Here is a 22,697-nt window from a genome sequence, read left to right as displayed (position 1 = left end):
GCATGGAAAGAAGAGGAATTATGATCCAATTGACATTCAAAGTATTAACACGGTAGTTTTTTTGGGTAATGGCATATGAGGACGATCCTGAATTTACTAATGGAGATGTTGAAGGCATTGAAAGTTTAATATACATTGATAATGCTATGCCTTCGTATCCTAATGGTGAGTGACATAGTAAACTTTGTTTCATTCTATAAAGATATATGTCCTTAATATTGATTTTTTATTGAGTTTTTTCCTTGTTTTATTAGATGGAGGAGACATGGAAGTTGAAGTGAATATGCATGATGTTGTAATTGAATCCTCAAATACTTCTTTTGGTGGTACTTTTGAAGATGGTGGCTTTGGATTACCTATTTATGATGGAGACATCAGAACACTTAATGATGATTATGACTTTTGATGAGTAGTGTCTTTGTTTAGTTGAAATATTTTTTGTTCAATGTTATTTCTTTTGGTTGTAAAATATTTTGTGTTTGTCATTTATGTGAGTTTTGATTTTCTTAGTTATAAACTTTAATATTTGAAGTTGTTTATGAACTTTAATGATAAATTATGGATAACTCATTGTGTGAAATTGTCAAATTTTGAATTTTATTAGTTTAAAGATTATTGAATTTAAATATTTAAGATTATATATTAATTTTTTTATAATTTTATTCTATATTTAATTAAATCGGTCAACCACAATTCAATTCCGATTAAATTATTGAACCAATTACTTGATCGATTCGATAATTAGTCTGATTCTCACAACCTTAAATATTATCTAATTAAATACACGTTTAAAATTACTTCATACTAAATTTCAAATACAAGTCAACAACATAAATAACAAAACAATATCTTCTGTAGTCTTTTCTTTTTAACAAGATAGAGTGGTGTAGAAATTTGACAAGGAAGGCGTTTATACTACTAACTCATTTGTGCAGGTCTTGCAGGAACACACTTTGACAGATGATATCCTTAGATACAAGTACACAAATGGAATCTAGAAAGGACTAGTGCCCCCTCGAGTTGAGTTGTTTACTTGGTTTGTGCTAGTTGGTCGAGTAAATACAAAGGATCGATTGAGTAGATTTAGAATTATTGATCAGAATGATAATATCTGTGTCATGTGTAACAAAGAACTTGAAACTGTGCAACATTTGTTTGTTACGTATGAGTATGCTTGGCAGGTCTGGTGCGCATGGATTACTCATGCGGGGAGGGTTTGGTGTATCCTAGGGTCCATCAGAGAACACTTTAAAAGTTGGAGGACGATGCCGCTGAGAAAAGAGGAGCGCAAAACATGGTTACTGGAATTTTTCTCTGTGATATGGAATATCTGGTTGTGTAGGAATGAACTTATTTTTCAGAATAAGACAGAGGAGATGGTAGATTTTTCCGTAGGTCAAAGGAATGGAATGAAATAAACTGATAGTGTTGATGACCATGCCGGAAATGACATACGAGATGCTACGCTCTTATTTCCAATTTGTATGCTCCACCTAGTGTGTTGAACCTGTTATTTGACTTTCAAAAAAAAAAAAAGTGTCTTCGCTTTAGATCCCTCTATACCTCAACAATCAGAATTTTGTGTTAAAATTCTACTTGTGCCTTGTGCTCTCATAAAGAATATATGTCCATGTAATAAATGATTATACTAATTCCGTACTCAAAGAGAATGAGAGAAGGAGAAAGCGGGGGCGAGCGGTTGAGGGTGAAACACGGTGAGGAAGATGGCCATGCCATCGGAAGAGATAAGGGGGAGAGCGTGGGTGGGTGTGTATCTGGTGTTAAGGAGGGTTCTTCTCGAGAGGGGTTAGGAAAGCCATCCAAGGTCTCTTTTAGAGATAAAGTCATTGGTGCAGAAAAGTCTAAGGCATTTGCATTAGTAGGGTCTTTATCTGGGGATGGTATCGCGACGGTGACAGGTAAGAAGGGTGATTCTCGTCCACCAAGTGTCAATTTTACCAAGGAGGCAAAGAGCTGTCTAGCTGAACCTTATAAGGAAGCCATCGTGATCAAGGTGCTGGATAAGTATTATGGCTACACGGCTCTCATGCATAAGCTCCGGATAGTATGGCGCATCAAAGGAGGGTTTGATTTGTTGGATGTGGGATTTGGATATTTTTTGGTTAAATTTGATATTGTTGGGGATCGTGAGAAAGTCATTCTTGGTGGCCCGTGGTTGATAGACGGTCACTATGTTGCAGTAAAGCCATGGGATGTGGATTTTAGGCCATGCGAAAAATCCTTTGGATCAACGCTGGTATGGATTCGAGTCTCGGGACTTCCAATTTGGTGCTACCAGGAACAAGCAATGCTGCGAATTGCTTCTGCAATTGGGATTCCAGTTAAAGTAGACTTGGCTACTAAGCTCGCAGAAAGAGGAAAATATGCCCGAGCTTGTGTTCAAATTAATCTTGAGTTGCCTGTAATCAAACATATTATAGTGGAGGGTGTGACTTATGAAGTGGAGTACGAGAGTTTACAGTTGATTTGTGCTACTTGTGCACGGTATGGGCATGATAAATCGTTGTGCATGGAGAAGGAGTCCTTGGAAGGAAACATAAATTCCTTTGGTGATGGAAAAAATAATGAAGCCCCAACACTAGTGCCACACAACAATCATGAGATTCAAAAAGAGGCTGAATCAGAAGCTCGTGATTTGGGTGAGAAATTAGGAGTTGTTAAAGGGAAGGATGTGGTTACGGAATCATTGGCTCCTCACGTGCCTGATGGTCTTGTTAATGAGGCATGCATGGATGATGGAGAGGGTTGGCAACAAGTGCTGCGTAAGAAAAAATTTACAATGGGCCAGTCATCAGGTTTGAAGGACCAAGATGGAAAGCAGCACAAGTTTGGTTCGAGAAGGGTTCCAAGGCCCAACTTGCATGGTGATGGAGGCAAATCAACTGGCATTAGGATGGGGAAGCAAGAAAAACATGAAATTGCGCCATCTCCATCGCGCAGAACTCCTGCACGTCGTGGAATTTCTCTACGGAAGCGTCCTCGGCCTTCCTCCTTGCAGAACTCGCCAGTTGATAAAAATGGTGGCACAACGGAGGAAACCTTAGTAGATGGAAGCATGGCAAGTGCAGTGTCAGGGGGTCCAAAGGTGGCAATTATTGAGGATCAGAGTGTGCCAGTACCGCAGGACAAACCACCTATTGAGGTTGGTGATTCTGTTTAGAGTTTATGTTCTTATTTATTCTGTCCCTATTATTTATGGATAGTTTAAATATGATTGTTTGGAATATTAGGGGTGCTTCTAATAAGTTAGCCCGGGTGCATTGTAAGGAACTTGTTAGGAAATTTAGACCTGTTTTCTTTATTGTGGTTGAAACTCACTCCCCTTTTCAGCATTTAAAATTATTTTGGGAAAGGTTGGGGTATCACTCTGTTGGTATAGTAGAGGCACAGGGGCATAAGGGAGGTATTTGGTTTCTATCCTCTATGAAGGGTGTTTGTTGTAAGTTCATTGATGCTTTTGATCAGGGTGTTACTGTTGAGGTTCACTTTGATAATTTAATTTGGAGGTGTAGTGGTATTTATGGCAGTCCTCAATTTAATAAAAGGGTTCTCCTTTGGGATTATCTTGTTGCACAATCCATGGTTTTTCAAGGACCTTGGATTGTTCTTGGTGATTTTAATGAAGTCAAATTTTCTCATGAATCTAAGGGCTGTCAATTTTCTCATCAAAGAGCAGACATGTTTGCTACTTCATTAGGGGATAGTGGTTTGTTTGATCTGAAGACTATCGGGAGGCAGTTTTCTTGGTACAGGAGGGTGAAAAATTATGTTGACGTGGCAAAAAAGCTTGATCGAGTCTGTATAAATAGTAGTTGGTTATCTATCTTTCCAGAGGCTTATGCAGAAGTTTTAAATAGGCTTCAGTCTGATCATTGCCCTATTCTGGTGCGTTGTAAAGGTCGTCCTCAGCCTAAAGGGAATCGACCTTTCCGATTTGTTGCTGCTTGGGCTACTCATCCTGGGTATAAAGATATTGTGAACCAGTCATGGTGGTCTGGTAATAGAGGAATTCATGGCAAGCTTTCAGAAGTACAGAAGAATTCACTAGAGTTTAACTCGAAGGTATTTGGTAACATTTTTGTTAAGAAATGTGAATTAGAGCAGCAGATTAATTATTTACAAAAGCGTTTGGAAGTGGTGGATAGTATTTATTTGCGTCAGAAAGAGCAACAGTTGCTTGATGATTATAATAATACTCTAGTGCAAGAAGAGCTCCTATGGTTCCAAAAGTCCAGAGAGCAGTGGGTAAGGTTCGGGGATAGGAATACAAGATTCTTTCATATTCAAACTCTTGCGCGAAGGAAGCATAATAAGATTCATGGCCTTTTTCTCAAGGATGGAGTGTGGGAAACTAATCCAGAGGTTCTGAGTCAAGAAGCAGAGTCTTTCTATAAAAGCTTATTCTGTCATTTGGATGATATTGATTTGGGTTGCCTTGGTGATGTGCCTCTTCCTTCTCTGAATGAGGAAGCTTGCAATAATCTTACGGCACCAGTTACTATGGAGGAAGTCAAAACAGCTGTTTTTCACATGAACTCTTTTAAAGCTCCAGGTCCGGATGGGTTTCAAGCTTTCTTCTTCAAAGAATATTGGGAGATCATTGGTCTTGATGTTTGGAAGATGGTTAAGCAGGCATTCTCCGGTGTTACTCTTGATCCGAGAATGTTGGAGACTTTACTGGTTCTCATTCCAAAGGTTGAATCACCGGTATCTATGAAAGATTTCAGGCCGATTAGTCTCTGCAATGTAGTTTACAAGATCATCACGAAGGTCCTTGTTAATAGGCTTCGTCCTCATCTTGCGGAGATTGTTGGCCCGCTTCAAGGAGGATTTATTCCGGGACGAGGAACTCCTGACAACATCATTATTGCTCAAGAAGTCCTCCACTTTATGAAGAAGACTAAATCAAAGAAAGGCACACTGGCCTTTAAGATTGATCTGGAGAAAGCTTATGACAGAGTTGACTGGAGGTTTTTAGCTCATACCCTTAAGAGCTTTGGTTTTCCTATTCCTACACTTAATTTGATTATGAATTGTGTCACTGCTTCTTCCTTATCTATTCTTTGGAATGGGAGTCGTCTGAATGGCTTTACTCCTAGCCGAGGTCTTAGACAAGGAGACCCTATGTCACCCTATCTTTTTGTGTTGTGTATGGAGCGACTGGCATGCTTTATTAGTCATCAGGTTGATTTGGGCTTGTGGGAGCCGGTTGCTATTTCTAGAGGGGGACCAAGAATATCCCATTTAATGTTTGCGGATGACTTGCTTCTATTCTGTAAAGCTACAAAGAGATAAGTGCAAAATGTGATGTTGGTTTTAGAGACTTTTTGCAAAGCATCTGGGATGAAGATTAATGTGGAGAAGTCTAAAGCGCTTTGCTCCAAGAATGTCTCTGCAACAAGGAAAGAGGTTTTCACTGGGGTATCCTCTATCAGATTTGTCCAGGATTTGGGCAAGTATCTTGGAGTTACCCTTAGCCATTCTAGAGTGACTCGTTCAGCTTTCAATGGTGTCCTGGATAAGATTCGGAGTAGGCTAGCAAGCTGGAAAGGGAGTTTACTCAATCGGACTGGTAGACTCTGCTTGGTTAATTCTGTTGCCGCTGCTATTCCCACGTACCAGATGCAGGTCTCTATTTTTCCCAAAGGAATCATTAGTAAATTGGAGTCTATGATGAGGAATTTTCTTTGGAAAGGACAAGTTGATGGAAGAGGATTGAATCTTGTTAGTTGGAAGGTACTGGTTACTCCAAAAAAATATGGAGGTTTGGGGATTAGAGATCCTTATTGTGTAAATATTGCTCTTCTTGGGAAGCTAGTTTGGACTTTTTTCCAGCAGCCAAACAAGCTATGGGTCCAATTATTGGATGCCAAATACCGATCATCTCTATATGACTGTTTTAGTTATCCTAAGAACAAGGACTCTCCCATTTGGAGGTGTCTTTGCAAGGCTTGGAAAGTGTTGAAGGATGGGTTTGCTTGGTGTATTGGAGATTTGAACCAGAATTTTTGGTTTTCTAGCTGGAGGAGAGAAGGACGGTTATCTAATGAGATGGATTATGTCCACATTTCTGATTCGAATCTCCGGATACAGGATATTTGGTCGGTTGGTAGGTGGCATTTGGATACTCTTTATTCTCCTTTATCTCAAAATCTAAAAGATAATATTCTCTCTTACAATCCAGATGAACAAGCAGGTCCGGAAGTGGGTTGGTATTGGAGTGGGTCTGCTGCCAAAGTCTATGACTCACGCAATGGTTACTTGTGGTTGTGTAAGCAGCTGTTTGGTTGGGAGGAGAGGGAGAATTGGCTTTGGCTTTGGCGTCAGCTTGTTCCGGAAAAGCATAAGTTTTTGGCTTGGTTGTGTCTTAAGGAGGCTCTTCCTACTGCAAGTTTTCGCTTTAGAAGAGGGATGTCGTCATCGGATAGGTGTCCAAGATGTCTTTCTAGCCAGGAATCGGTTATACATTGTATTCGGGATTGTCCAAAAGCTCAGCTTGTCTGGCAAAGGTTGGATATTCCTTGTCATCCTTTGGATTTGAAGAACTGGTTCTTGTATCATAGCAGAGAGCACCCGTTCAAGTTCTTTTCGGGACTTTGGTGGATATGGCGAGCAAGGAATAACGACATCTTTAATCCCCATGAAACTTGGCCTCCGGAAAAAGTCATTTGTCTGGCATTAACTTCAGAAAAGGAGCTTAGAAATATTTTTGAATTACAACGTATGTCCCTTCCCTCTACTCTAAATGGTTTTTGGAATCCCCCATCCATTGGTACTTTTAAGATTAATTGTGATGCTAGTTATTTTGGTTCGGGTGATAGTGTTGGTTTTGCTTGTGTTATTAGAGATTGTAATGGGAGCTGGCAAAGGGGGTGTTTGGGAATGATTGAGAGTAATAGTATTCTTCAAGGAGAATTGTTTGCTATTTGGAGAGGATATCTCTTAGCTTGGGATGTGGGTCAACGAGATGTTATTTGTGAGACGGATTGTGTGGAAGCATTTAATCTTGTTACTCAAGATGGTTTTGGGTTTATTGATCCACTGGTGCTCAAAATAAGAGATATCATGCATTGGAATTGGCGTGTTGACTTTCGTTTGATTATGAGAGATGCAAACACGGTGGCAGATACTATGGCAAAGATGGCGATGAAGTTACAACTTTCGCATGTGGAGCTTCTTTCACCTTGGGAGGAGTTTAAGAGTAGTCTTAAACGGGACTGTCCCTCTATTTAAACAGTTCCTTGTTTTGTTTCTTTTATTTTTCTTTGTTTAATTTATTTCAGTCACCAAAAAAAAAATGATTATACTAATAAAAACGTGATATAAAATCTCAACTATAATAATATATATTAAAAAATATTAATACTAAAACTTTTTATTTTCACCTCTCTATTTCATATCTATTCCACCTTTTCATTTTATTTATTTACAACATTTAATTTTTTGAGTATTTCAGACTTTTAGTTAAACCCAAGTCTATCCGGTTAAACTTCTGGAGTTGTTAATTTTTGCAGTTCGATATTTTACCTCTCACTTCACAAAATCAGACTCCGTAACCTGCCACCCTCCACTCGGATCTTCATCGACATACGCCCCTTAACACGCACCCTTTAGCAGCCCAAACCATGCGAACTCTAATCCTCTTTCCCTAAGCCTCCGTCGGCGCTTCTGCTGTCGCCTCCAACGCCGATGACTTGCTCCTCTGCTTCCTCCTTTCCGCCAGATCTGCTCGCCATCTCCTGCGTTGTGCGTGGTTCGAATCTGCTGCAGCACGAGCGTCCTGCCTCCGTCACCCATCAGTGCCGTCGCCGCCACCATTAATTGCAGGTTTTCCTCCTTCTCCTTTCTTTTCTTTATTTGGATTTGTGTTTTCTTATTCCATTTTTTTCTTTTTTTTTCCAGCTAGGTTTTCATTTAATTATATCATTGTACCATATTTTTCATTACAAAATTCTTAATCATATCTTAATTAATAAGAAGTATAATGTAGAATAACTGTTTTTTGGCTGGAGTGTGGGTGCTGTTTTGGCTCTATAATGTGTGCTTTGGAGGCTGTGCTTTTCTTAAATTTTGTTGTTCTATCCTTTGGATGTTATGGTATGAGATAGGTGGTTCTAATGCTTCTGCCATGGATTTGGGGGTCTCTGCCCATTGCAATTCTCTGGTCTTATGAATTTTGATTATTGTTCTACCTTGGATGTACACTTGGTTAGGATGGAGCTCTTTTGTTCTTGTGATTTAGCAGTCAAAGGTTATGTGATTTACCTTGTGTATTATCAATGGCTATGTATTCTTATTGAGAAAATATAGGAACAAACTTTTAGTCAGCCAACATTAGCCAACTTTAGTATTTAGGTCTAAAGTTTAGGATTTAAGGTTAAAAGTTTATGATTTTAAGCCTAGAATTTGAGATAGACAAAATAATTTTGAAAAATTGGCTTATGTTGGTTGAAAAAAGTTGATAACTTAGTATTACTCGTTTTCTTTAAAAGAAAAATGAAATGCAAAAGAGGATAAAACTTAAAAGGAAGAAAGAAAGAAGTAAATCTTCAACAAACCTTACAGAGGCTTCTTTCTGGAATAAGGGCTACTAATGTTAGTGAAGAAAAATCAGCACAAGGTAACTCTGTAAAGAACATGGAATGTATCTTAGATAAAGAATATCATATATTGGGTATGTCTTTTCTGATTCAAAATTTGCAACTCTGTTGATGAATTTTGTTGGGAAATTGAAATTTAAAGCACTTTTGCATCTTGGTTTAATATCTTCTTTTTCTTCTTTTTACTTTATTTTTTCTTTTTCTGCTTCGTTAGGGACCAAAAGCAACAATGAGTGTGATTCAGAAGTTTTTCATTGCTTCAATGTTCATGTGGGTTGTCCCTGTTGCAATTCTATATGGTTTTAACAATAATCTGTTTCCTGGTAAGTTTTCATAGTTTTAAGCATTTTTAGTTGTTTCTTTACTGATTTCTCTTTTTTTCCAAGGGGTTGTTGGTTTTGCTTGATAGTTTCATTATCTTACATTTGTTTAAGAGAATGGATGTATATCATTTTCAAGTAAACCCCTTTTTTTACTTGTTTTATGTTTTTTTGTCGAAGAGTTTTTTTTCTTTTAGGGTAAAGTACTATTTTGGTCCTCAATGTTTAGGCCAAATCCTAATTTGCTCCTTAACGTTTCAAACGACCTATTTCTATCCCCAAAAGTTTCAAACAGGTTCAATGTTGTTCTATCATTAAATTTGACACTAATAGTTAACGGAATGAGTGACGTGGACGTTAATAACGTTACTAAGTCATATCTTCTTCCATGTGTTAGAAAAATATAATCAAAGCCTTCTTGTAACACTTCTTCTCTTCAATTTTCTTTTTGTACAAAACTCCAAATTCTAACAATTAATCATCAATGCTTCAAAATTAAAAGAAAAACTTTTATATTAGTGATCATCAGTGGATCGATTTCACTTACATATTGAAATTGAATGCTATTGGCTCTTCAATATGTGAATTGTTTTTGTCAAATTTAATGGTGGGGCAACATTGAAACCTCTTAAAAAAATTTTTGGTTTGAAATAGGACGTTTGAGTTTTTGGGACTGAAATTTGACGTTTGAAACGTTAAGGACTAAATTAGGATTCGACCTAAATGTTGGGGACCAAAATAATACTTTACCCTTCTTTTTAATTGTCGGCCTGATAAAGAGGTTGGTTATGATAACTCATGAACTCGAAGGGAAATGTTATTGCATCTTAAACAATGCATTAAGTTGGAATTTGCCTTTTTAAAGGCATTCAAAATTTCTAGTCAGTGGCAGTTGATTTTTCTCATTGCCTTCAATTTTTAGTGGTATCTGTAAATTGGAAATATGTAATAGTCATTGCAATTTTAAAGTGCAAGTTAGATGCTTTCTTGAATCTTGTTTCTTATTTATGTTTGACATATAGACCAACAATCATACAAGAAACAACTAATCCATTTTAATGTGTTATTTCATACGATGCTGAGTAACCAAGAAAACCATTTATAATAACCAAAGAATGAGAGAATGAATTATCAGAGGGCTTATTCCCCGTTTTTTTTTCTAGGTGGCATTTGGCATCCTTTGTTCTAGCCAGCCCCACCCAGTGGGATAATGGATAAGGCTTTGTTGTTGCTATTGTTGTATTGTTAAGCACATTTGAAATTGTATTTTATCAACATCTTTCCGTGCTTCAAAAGCTGACCATATCAACATAATTCTCAGAACAGAACCCTTGACTCTTGCTATATATTTACTTGTTTATCTGAACTGTTATCTAAATGTTTCCATTCTAAGACTCGTCAAATATAAAGTTCTTGTTTGTGTTATTTATTGGGTTACTTTTCCCTTGCCTTGTGGGAATGGATCTCATTGGTTTTCTTGTTAATTTCATTTAATGTTTCTTGAATGCAATGTAGAGTAGTGTCCCATAATAAGATGTGTAAGATGTAAAACTAGATTACCTTGTTCCCTTTGTGTATCAGGAGCAGACAATTTGTCCCCTTACTCTGTGACACTAGTGAGTGGATTTCTTGCGGTTATATCAGTTAATGTAGTCATAGCATTTTACATATACTTGGCGATGAAGGAACCTGCCGAAAAACACGAGCCAGATCCCAAATTTCTCGCTGAGGCTAAGGCTAGTATGAAGCAGCCTACAACCAATGCTCCGCAATCTTCTGAGTCTCAGAAGAAAGAACAATAGGCTGTGTGCTTAGGCAGTTAGCCCTCTTTGTTGTACTGTTCTTCTTAGGAAGGATAGGGGAGAAGGGGATGAAGGGTGAAGGTCCCGAATTGTGCATATGAAGTTTGCATATGATCCATGTTGTGCAAAATCTGTTTTATTCTGACAGTATTTTATGTATCTACTAATCAATTTGCCGCTCCATTGCACTGGGTATTGACAATTGTTATTTCTTGGTTATAAAATTTTTTATAATTTAAATTGTATTTTGTTGTTAATAATTGATATTGATGTATATAGTTAAAAGTGACGAACTATTTTAATATTACAAAGTTAATTAAATATCCGTATTGCCATTTCTCTAAAGATGAATTTTTTTTTTTTTTTTGTAAATTAAAACCATGAAGTGTTTCATCTGAAATAATATTTTAAAGTATTTTTGGTGATTGGCGTCTTTTCAGTTCAACATATTTATTAAAAAGTTATCTTATCCATTTTACCAAGTTGGCTTCAATGCATTTTTAGTTTGATTAATGCTTTATCTACAAGTAAAGAGAGAATTTGATAATTTTGTAATTCTAAGAAGAAAGGAACAAAAAATGGAAATTGGATTGGGGAGACTGAAGAATAACAAATAACTGAAATAAGTGTGTCTAATTACGAGACATTTCACTTAGTTGCTGTGTCTACGTGTTAGATACTTAGATATATTTTATATACGACACTCATTATCATTCGTCTGGCATGCATATTTTATGTGTTCAGCCGTGTCTTCGAGTTACCAGCATTGCTCGAGAGGGTCTTCTTTCATGGCACCTACATGAGCTTAGTGTGCATCACGAATTCCTGGTTTGCTCGTCATTTCTCTCCTGAAAATAGAGTGTGACATTGAGATGATTTGATGAGTTGCTGTTGGAAGCACGTATTGAGTCTAAGATTTGTTATGTAATTCACTAATTCTTTACCTACCGGTGACGTATTTCACGTTTATTGCTATATGATAGATATGTTACATTACTTCCTCCATGTACCCTCTTTAGAATTTGCTCATCAAATTCACCATTCAGTGTGAATATCTGGGCCTGACGACCCAAGTCTTTGTTTCCTCAGATTTTCGTGTCATGGTGTTACGAGACAGCAGCAATCCTCGATTTGCATATCCATTACTTACTATACAAACCATTATTTTCTTGTTAAATAACGCCAAAAATTTTGGAACTTAATTTTAGTTTTGATCGTGCTGTCATGTAAAATAGACCGGAAAAGCCGTTGACTTTATCGGTTGTATGGCACTTGTTTTACATCTCTCAGATTTTCAATACACTGCATCCTCCACTTTTCTATCTACTCACTTTTGACTTTTGAGAGGTTGGGAACCTGTCGTGTTAACGTTAAATTATGGAAGTTTATAGTGCTGTCACAGAAAACATGCATGTCATGTTGTTCGTGCGTGTTGTGTTGAGATTTGTTATGTGAATAGCGGGCTTGGTGGTATGGACCAAAGTAGTACATTTGAGGTCAAACAAAAAAGCATAGGGAGAAAATTGTCGTGGGTAAAAAAAACCAACCCAAAATAAAAAAAAAAATCTACTATATATTTTACTTTTCCTTGATGTAGTTAAATGCTAATGAATGGTTGTCCTCTAATATTCTATTAAGACGTTTGTGTTTAGGAAAGAAATTTTCTTTCAAGTAAAAAACAAAATAAAAATATTTTAAATCATGGAAATATAAATTAATTTAATATTCGTCAAAAATTGAATTAAGTTAGTAAAATTATATAGATATCCAATAAAAATATTTATTAAATCATTTTAATAATTTTATCAAATTAATTTAATCTCAATAAGTATAAAATTAATTTATATTTTTTATGAATTAAAATATCTATTATATAAACTTTTATTAAATATAGTGGAGTGCTTTTTTGTATAATGTGATACATGCATCCAGGGACGGATCCAGAAATATTATTTTGGAGGGGCCAATAACATATATAATATTAAAAAATTATACAAAAAATTATATAATGTAAAATATATTACAAAAATATATCGATAGAGAATATATTTTAAGTACAAAAAATATGTATGTACTTTTTATTAACGAAGTGGTCGATTCTTCGTATCATAAAATTTATCGATAATAGAATTTGTGTCAAAATTTTCAACAATTTTCTTTTCAATATAATTAAAAGACAATTAGCAAGAAATTAACCTTTCATTTTGTTTATGGGTTATTCTTCACAATATTCATCGCTGAAAAAGATATCTGAGTTGTAATAGTTGAAACGGAGAGAATTAACACCAAATGAATTAAGAAGGACGCTCGCAAGAAGAAAAAAAAATCCACTTTATGGGATTTAAAAAATTTTATTTAATTAAAAAGTAATAATATCTTTTCAGATTTTTTTAATATTGTTACTTATTTTTTTAGATATTAGAAATCATTAATATTTAAGTTAGGCTAGACTTTTATTTATATTAGATTAAATACTAAATAAATTTAAAAGAAAAATTAAATCATACTTAATAATTTAATATTATTAATCTTTTCTTAAAAAAGTTGGGGGGCCGAGGCCTCCACTCGCCCCCGTATGTCCGTCCCTGCATGCATCTGTCTTTGATGATAAACTATTATTTTAATAAATTTTTTTAAGAATTTATATTTTAATTTGTAAAAACAATAAATTGATTTATATTTTTATGATTAAATTTTTCTTTTACTTAAATAAAAATCATTGTGTTATAATACTCCATAATAGAATTATGCATGTAACAATAACAAACTTGAAATTTATGTATGGATTGGACATGTCTCTTCACCAACACATAACAGATAGGGTATTGGTTGAAGTTACGCTGAATTCAACCCAGAAACAAAAAACTCCAGACATAATCGATAAATGTAATACACGAAGTACACACAGTAGAAGGCAATCTAATACGATAACTACATCCAACACAAGGAAATTTAAACATTGTCATGCTTATACCAAGAAAATTAAATTCAATAAGTATATTTAGGCAAGACATTGTTTTCATGCTTCCTTTTTTTTCTATCAACAGTTTTTATGCTTATAGATTTTTTCATCATAATGGACATCCACATCCGGTTACACTAGGCCCATGTCACGAATCTAACACTGCAGTCAACTACATGACCAATTTGGCTAACTAAAAAGGCACAAAGAAAACGTTTACGAAGTCAACTGAAAATGATAGAAAATCAGATGGATTACACTGCCTAGTTCATTTTCCCAATTGATTGACACTTCTATTAACTTTGTTCTTAATTACCTAACAGAAAAAAAAAGTTTTTTTTGGTCATCGTCTTTTTTTTTTGTCATTCTCTATTAACTTTGTTTAAATAGTTTCTCCCATATTAAAATAATACCTGTAACTCAAAGGAATTTTTTCCTCTTTTGGGTTGGCTTGTTTTACCCATTACAATTTTTTCCTAACCCTTTTTTGTTTGACCTCAAATTCACTGCTTTGGCCCATACTACTAAACTCAGTATCCACATAACAAATCTCAAAAATCACAACACGCACAGAGCTGCGAATGGACAAGGATAAAAAGGAGGATGAATAATTGCAAGGAAGAACTGAAAAAGTGGAGTAAATCTACATTTAAACGGGCAGATAAGGAAATAAATAGGTTGAAAGAAGAGTTGAAAAAGTTACAAGATTCAGATTTCACTGAAGAGAAGCAGAATCGGGTACAAGTTTTAAAGGAGAAAATAACAGCATTATGGAAGCAGGAGGAGAAATTTTTGGGGCCAGAGATCCAGATTGAAATGGTTGAAGTGGGGCGATAAGAACACATCCTTTTTTCATGCAACAACCATCTAGAGAAGAGAGAGAAACCACATTGAAAGATTGAAAAATGAAGCAGGTTATTGGTTGGAGGAGAGGGAAGAAATAATGAGGCACATTGAAGAGCATTTTGAAGCATTGTTCACTTCGACTACAAGACAAAGGTATGACAACACCCTAAGTAAGATTCCAGTGAGGGTCACGGAAGAAATGAATAGAGGGTTGATTTCTGAAGTATCAGACGATGAGATAAGGAATGCAGTTTTCAGCATGGGGAGTCTCAAAGCCCCAGGGCCAGATGGCTTAAACGGGTTATTCTATCAGAAATATTGGGAGGTAATCAAGAAGGAGGTATGTGAGGTTGTCAAAGAATTTTTCAGAAGTGGACTACTGCCGGAATATATTAGTGAAACCACAGTGGTCTTGATCCCGAAAATTAAAAATCCAGAAGGACTTAACCAGCTAAGACCCATTAGTTGTTGTAATTTCATATATAAGATTATATCAAGGATTTTAGTGGTGAGGCTGAAAGGACTAATGGAGGACATAATTTCACCAATTCAAAGTGCATTTGTAGGAGGGAGATTGATACAAGATAACGTGGTGATCGTGGAAGAGATATATCATAGCTTGAACAGAAAGGGAAGAAAAAGATCTAATAACATGGCAATCAAGTTAGACATGAATAAAGCGTATGATAGATTAGAATGGGATTTTCTTGAGAATGTATTAAAGAAGTTTGGTTTTAATGAAAGATGGGTGGAATTAGTGATGAAATGTGTGAGAAGTGCCAATTACAGATTTAAGGTCAATGGCGAGTTGTCCAAAAAAATCAAGCCGCAAAGAGGCCTAAGACAGGGTGATCCTTTGTCTCCCTACCTATTCATTTTGGCGGCCAAAGTTTTTACTATTTTGATGCAGGAAGCACAGAATGAAGGCAACATCTTTGGATTAAAGATTGCTCCTACAGGCCCTACAATTACTCATCTTTTGTTTGCAGACGACTATATTATTTTTGCTGAAGCTAAAGAGGAAGAAGCATATCAAATTATTTTAGTGCTGAATGAATACACAGAGGTGTCTGGACAGAGGATAAATCTGAATAAGTCGGGTATCACCTTTGGGAGTCATGTATCAATTCAGAAAAGGGTTGACATTGAGGAGATACTAGGCATGGCATCATGGGAGACACCTGGAAAGTACCTTGGTCTTCCAGCTACTTGGGGAAGATCTCAAACCAAGGCTTTAGCATGGATTGAAGAGAAAATAATGCATAAATTAGAAGGATGGAAGGAGAAGCTATTAAATCAAGCGGATAAGGAAACTCTAATCAAAGCGGTAATTCAAGCAGTACCATCATACGCTATGAACGTCATAAAGTTTCCAAAATAATTTTGCAGAAGAATATGTGCTAAGGTGGCACAATTCTGGTGGGCAGCATCAGGAAGAGACCGAGGTATCCATTGGAAAAAATGGGAATCCATTACTAAGGGTAAGTTGGATGGGGGGTTGGGTTTCAAGGATCTGGAATCACAAAACACTGCTTTCTTGCAAAACAAGCTTGGAGAGCTGTCAAAAACCCGAATTTGATTTGGATCCAAATTCTAAGATCGCTATACTTTCCAGAAGGCAATTTCTGGACAGCCAAAAAAAGGAAAAGGATCATCATGGGTTTGGAGAAGCATTTTGCATGGAAGAGAACTTCTTAGAGCAAGAGGCAAGTGGAGCATAGGAGATGGGTCAAAAGTATACATTTGGAAAGACAATTGGATTGCCAGAAAGAACAAGGCTCTGAATGCAGAAAGTAGTGATGAGACCAAAGTTAGCAATCTGATTATGGAGGGAGAGGGATGGAATGAAAGAAAAATTGTAGGAATGTTTCCCCACGAGATCAGCACAGCAATTTTAAAGACCCCTATTAGTGTCGTGAACAAAATTGATTGCTTGTATTGGCCATGGAAAGAGGATGGGAGTTACACAGTCAGGACGGGATATCATGTGGCTAAAACGGCAAGTCAAGAATTGAACCAAGAAAATCCGTCAACAAGTGAAGATAGAAGGGACCTATGGAAAGAAATATGGAAAATGGATGTCCCACCAAATATCAGAATGCTGCTATGGAGACCAAGCCAGAATATATTACCAGTGGGTCACAATCTATATAAGAGAAAGATAATACAAAATTCAATTTGCCAGGTTTGTTCTAAAGAAATGGAAACAGTGGAACATGCTTTCTTGCTATGCAATTGGGTAAGAGCTACATGGTTTGGGACTGAATGTCAAAGTATTCCAACTAGAGAGACAGTCACATCTATTGGGAATTGGTTATTGGAAAATTTAAGAAAAATAAGAGTAGCAGGAGGCGAAGAATAAGAGAAGAGAATCAGTAATTTTGGGTTCTTGATGTGGGAAATATGGAAGACCAGAAACGACAAACTTTTTCAACATCTAAAAATAAATCCAATGTGGACAATAAAAAAAGCAAATATTATGAAAAATGTTTACTGGAGACTAAGAAAAAAACAAGCAGGAACGATGATTAGAGAAAAAGAGAACAGAACAAACCTGGTAAGATGGAGACCTCCTCCAACTGGTTGGCTGAAGGCAAACATCGATGCAGCATTCAGGAAAGAAAAGGGTTCTGGTGCAATATCTGTGGTAGTCAGGGATAATCGAGGAAGAATTGTATTAGGCTTTACAGGGAGAATTCAAGCAAATTCAAGTATCGCAGCAGAAGCAACAGCAGTTAGACAAGCCATAATCATAGTTAATAATCTCCAGATGGGAAAGACTCTAATAGAATATGATAATTTGAAACTCATAAAAGCAATTAAATCAAAGGGTTCAATAGGAGAAATTTCAGCAATTATTCAAGACATTGATATGCTAATGGAACAATTACCGAAAAAGGGATTAACTTGGACTCCTAGAAACGGGAATCTCCTCGCCCATGAAATAGCCAAGGCAGCAGAAATAGGGACATTGCACTATAACTGGAGCACTCAACCACCTGCAAACATTCACAGTATCATCAGAAGCGAAATTCAATTTGATTAAAATTTGAGGATCAACAAAGAACTAAGCTTTAATAAAAGAGGAACAACATGCCATACAATTGAAGGCGGCAGTGGCAATTGATACCAGGTTGACAAAGGAGACGATCTTGCGGCTGAGGAAGACGGCGCTGAACAACCCTCTGAGGACGACGATGGTATTAGGAAAGGATCGGCATTCGGATTGTTGTTTGGGCATGAAGCTGTCGCCAATTTAGATAGGAGGAAGGGAGAGTCAGGCATCCATGGAGATTGTCTTTCAATTTGGTAGCACTGAGGAAGAAGAGCGTGATTTGCTTCATTTTGGTTGGGACTTGGATAACATCTTGGGTGTTTGGGTTGGATTTTCTGGGCGGGTTAAGTCATTGTAGGGCTAAAGCCCATGACCAAAAAAAAAAAAAAATCACAATACGCAGGGACAGCATCACATGCATGTTTTCTATGACAGCACCATAGAACTTTCCATATTTTGAATGACATATATATTGGTTTATTTGTTACAGTAAAAAATTTTTATTAGAACTGATGAATGAGATTGGAAGCTTTTATTAAGAGTAACTCCAATGGTAAAAGAATTTGGAGCCTCATTCATTATGTATTAATAAAAGATGAGAACTTACGATTGAAGTAAACAAAAAGAGAATTTCTTTACGTGTTTCAAAACAATAAAAATTCTGTTAAGAGAGATTCATTTTCTTTCAATTTAACCAATAATATATAGACATCTGTTTATTAAATTTAAAAAATAAATAATATTTGTTAATAAAATTAATACTTTATGTTAATAAAATTAATACTTTATATACATATATGAGCTGAACGTTTTATATATATACTTTATGTATATAATTAATTATTATAATTATTAATAAATTAAATATAATTTAATTATTTTATATAATTAAAAATTAATAATTATAATAATTAATTAAATTTATATTTAATTAATAATTTATATTAATTATTTAAATTATAATTAATATAAATAATTATATTAAATTAATATTAAATATTATTTATATTATCATATTAAATTTGTACCATACTATCAATTTCTCTAAAAAAATATTTAACTTCAAAATAAGTAGCAGTGTAAACAGTTGAAAGAAGACTTAATTGAACACATATGATAATTTTACAATACTTATCGTTAACTATGGAGTTTAATTATGTTTTTTTTATATTAAATAATTTTATAAATTAGTGTAATTTCGAATTACATATTGTATATTATTTTTATTTATAAATTTTTTAATATTAATATTTTTTAATAGTGAATTATATTTAAATTTATAAATTTAAAAAATATTATTATAAAAATATTAATTATATTAATTTTAATTTTTTTAATTAATTAATTAAGTAAAATTATAATAAGAATTAAAATTAATTTTTTTAATAAAAAATATTTTAAATTTTTATTTATTATTTATGATACAAAAATTAATATAAAATTATTTTTTATAATAAGTAAATATAAATAGAGTCGGAAATGAATTTTCTATTAAAAATGATCTAAGAAAACATGGCTGACATGTGAGTACACCGAAGATGAGCTGTGTAGTTTCTTATAAGGCAAGGTTCTCCTGTGTCACGTGATGAGAGATTATTGTGTTGGTAATTAATTTTAATACAATAAATTAGCAGATGGCGCTATTGGGATAACATAGTTTTGTCCTTTCTTGAGAATAAAAAAGACTGTTTTATAGTTTACAAAAAGGGGCATAGATGTAGTAACTATATGTCTTTGGTGTTGTTTTCCTTTTCTCTTTGATTTGAGGCATGTTGTTAGTCTCAGCCTCTCAATGTATATATTTCTCTTGTTAAATATATACGATGAATATTTATATAAATATATCTTTTAAATATGTATATAGGTATTTTTAAATAACTTATTTATAAATTAAAATTTTATAAAAAAAAATTCATCAAAATAATATTTTAAGCATATACATATTTTAGTATTTATTCATACATATTTTTTTTATTTTTTTATTTATATTATATCTTAATAAAATATATTCAAATAATATTTTAATATTTATTTACAATTATGTATTTTTTTTCTTTTGCTTATACTATGTGTATAATAATGTCTTCAAATAATATTTAATAATATAAAGAGTTTGCAATTCTATAAGAGACTAAGAATCAATTTTCTTACAAGTTCTATATGCTTGGATTTTTTCTAATCCAAATAAATATAAAAGAAATCAAACTTTATTATTTGATTTGCTATTAAAGATTTATTACACATATAAGTCTTTTTGGTATATAAATTTATACAAGTTAGTTTAAATTCAACAAAAACGACATTCAATTTAGATTGCGTGTAAACACGCGCTTTCCTAACTCTTGAATAATGCAAACGGTTCTTTTTCCTCAATTAAAACCGCAACACTCAGAATTCAAGCAAGGATCAAAATCTCTCAAAAATCTCTGAAAATCATCGCGAAAAATGAAGTTACGAAGCTGAATTTGAAAAAAATTATGAGAAAATGAAATAAGAAGATGAAGAAGAAGCAGCACCACAAGATGAGAAAGAGAAAAAGGAAGAGTTTTGACTTATGTAAAACTTATCAGTATACATATACCGAAAATTATTAAATAATACACTCAAATATCTTCGTGTTACATCCAAATTTGTTGCAAATATAAAACAATGTTTCTTCTAATGCTGCATTTTCTTCTTCTTTTTTTCCTTATTTCTTTATTTCTTTTAGTTGAATGAATGTAAGTTCATCCTCTTTCAAGTAATTTTGCAGCATTATGTGTTTCTTCTTCTTCTTTGTTTGATTTTTTTGTTTTTATTCTTGTTAAGAGAGTAAAATAAGAACATACTTGAGAAGTTAAAACAAGAAGGAAAAGATGAATAGAAGAAGAGGAAGAGTTTTCAATTATGCAGAATTTATCAACACACATACAACGAAAATTCTTAAACAATACACTCAAATATCTTCGTGTTACACCCAAATATCTTTATGTTACACCTAAATTTCCTGCAAATATAGAAAAATATTTTGTCTAAAACTGCATTTTTTTCTTATTTTTTTCTTTCTTTTAGTTGAATGAATGTACGTTCATCTTTTTTCAAATAATTTTGTACCATTATTTATTTCTTCTTCTTCTTTGTTTGATTTTTTTTTATTTTTTATTCTTGTTAAGAGAGTAAAACAAGAAGAAACTTAAAAAGATAAAACAAGAAAAAAAAGATGAATAAGAAAAAAAAGATGATGATGATGATGATGATGATGTTGAAAAAGAAGAAGAAGAAGTAACAGAAGATAAGGAGGAGAGAGAAGAAGAGTTTTGAATTATGCAGAACTTATCAGCACACATACACCGAAAATTCTTAAACAATACACTCAAATATCTTCGTATTACACCGAAATTTATTGCAAATACAGAAAAATATTTTCTTTAATGCAAAACTTTTACATTACATTCAATTTAAACCATCAACGATGAACAACAATTTTCACAAACAAAAACAACATTATTCACCTACAGAATCATAAACTATTAACGAAAACATTAACTAGAATCGAACCACACTTCAGCCACTTGGTTGGATTCAAAATAATAATCAATTTTGTTCTAGTCCAATTGACAATCTGAACTTGAATTATTCATTATCGTCAACCACGAGATAACTGTTCAAAACTGATTTTAGAGCTTGATTTCAAAAACGTAGAGAACAAACGAAGAGAAACGCAGAAAATACAGAGATGAAAGAGAATGTAGATCGAAAACGTTGAGAAAATTCAAAAACGAAAATAAAATCCTTTAAAAAAGGCAATTATATATTCGCACATTGATTGAAAAGTTAGTTAGATTAAGAAGCGCGTGAGGTAAATTAGAGTAAAATGACTTATATGAACTTGTATGAAAAAATGACTTGTACATAGAGAATAATTGTTGCTATTATAAAATTTTTATTTTGATTTAAAATGATTCATTAAATTAATATATCTAACACTAACTATAAACTATTTTATATAACATGTAGATTCAATTAAATGTTGTTTAAATTATGATGCATGTTTATGCAACTCCATCTGATTGACCCACCACTTTGTGGTTGCCAGTGCTATAATAAGAGTATCCTAATCGAGGGACTTCGTTCTGAATCAAAATTTTAATGAGAAAATAATTAATGACTATTGAATCTCAAAAAACGCTCATAACAAAACACAGCAAATAATTAATGAGAAAATGTTTTCAAATTATTATTATTTGTTTTAAGGATTACTTGAAACGATGATTTGGGCCTGAACGTGAGGTCTAGACACCTTTTGAGGTAGCATCCGACTTGTACTGATGTCGAGGTGCTACTGTCCAAGTTTTTCGTGAGGAGGTGGGGGTAGTACTTGCAAGAGACTCCGATACTTAAGTTAGCAAGGAATTTTTAAGCAAGTTTTTAATAGATTGGAATTTGAATATACCTGAGAGATATCAGTGTATTTATAGTAAAGTGGATAACTACTTTTTAGAGTAGTTCCACCTTTGTTGGTGGATAACCGTTCTCTTTATCTTAGGAGTATGTTGAGATCTACCTTTTAGAGGAGGTAGAGATAATAGAAGATATTTAGGGAGGTAGTAACCTATTTAAATAAGCAGGGCTGAACCTCCTTGTCATACCCGACCTCTTAAGAGGTCGAGCAAGTGGAAGAAGCCATCCATTTTTGGGTGGATCTTTGTCCTTGTTAGGCCTAGGTTTATTTTGGGCCAGTCTATGAACATTGTTCTTTGTAACACCCTAACTTTTAGCACCTCATGATCGTAATAAAAGTTTAGGCGTTACTTACCTCTAACCTTTTTTATTTTATACTATCTTTATTTAATATTGAGCCTTCGCAAATACAAATTGGAATTTTAACCAAGAAAATGAAAGATCTTTACTTTAAAACTCTTAATTACAAAAACATATATACTTACATAGCAATATATACATAGACTTATTCCAAAATTCTCAAATACAAGTCCTACCCCTCTAAAAATCAAAGACAATAAATGGCGAAGAGAAAGTCTAAGGCTAAACCAACTACAGAAAATACGGATACATATTTACATATAGCTCTGGTGTTCAGTCGCGGCTCCGCGC

At 34.1% G+C, this 22,697-nt stretch overlaps 2 protein-coding genes and 1 pseudogene across 2 annotated transcripts; all 3 read left to right on the top strand.

Annotated features, from left to right (window-relative positions):
• Positions 1-1,669: 1,669 nt before the first annotated feature.
• Positions 1,670-7,254, top strand: LOC148574718 (uncharacterized; annotated as a pseudogene).
• A 253-nt stretch (positions 7,255-7,507) lies between these two features.
• On the top strand, positions 7,508-10,988 carry LOC107625398 (uncharacterized). Its single transcript, XM_016328027.3, has 3 exons — positions 7,508-7,848; positions 8,836-8,944; positions 10,523-10,988. The coding sequence occupies exons 2-3, from the start codon at positions 8,851-8,853 to the stop codon at positions 10,741-10,743; spliced, it is 315 nt and encodes a 104-aa protein (XP_016183513.1). The 5' UTR covers positions 7,508-7,848; positions 8,836-8,850; the 3' UTR covers positions 10,744-10,988.
• Positions 10,989-17,075: 6,087 nt separating this feature from the next.
• LOC148574717 (uncharacterized) lies at positions 17,076-17,597 on the top strand. Its single transcript, XM_088505941.1, has one exon. It carries the CDS (start codon positions 17,076-17,078, stop codon positions 17,595-17,597), a length of 522 nt encoding a protein of 173 aa, XP_088362067.1.
• The last annotated feature ends 5,100 nt before the right edge of the window (positions 17,598-22,697 follow it).

The sequence above is a fragment of the Arachis ipaensis genome, chromosome B2 (genome assembly GCF_059453495.1).
Source record: "Arachis ipaensis isolate K30076 ecotype BB chromosome B2, ASM5945349v1, whole genome shotgun sequence".
NCBI lineage: Eukaryota > Viridiplantae > Streptophyta > Magnoliopsida > Fabales > Fabaceae > Arachis > Arachis ipaensis.
Note: the sequence above shows the minus strand (reverse complement) of the source record. Positions and strands in the feature narration are given on the sequence as shown.

Coding starts and splice junctions, on each gene's coding strand:
- LOC107625398 (XM_016328027.3), top strand. CDS start 8,851: ATGAGTGTGATTCAGAAGTTTTTCATTGCTTCAATGTTCATGTGGGTT. Junction 8,945..10,522: donor TAACAATAATCTGTTTCCTG/GTAAGTTTTCAT, acceptor TTTGTGTATCAG/GAGCAGACAATTTGTCCCCT.
- LOC148574717 (XM_088505941.1), top strand. CDS start 17,076: ATGATTAGAGAAAAAGAGAACAGAACAAACCTGGTAAGATGGAGACCT.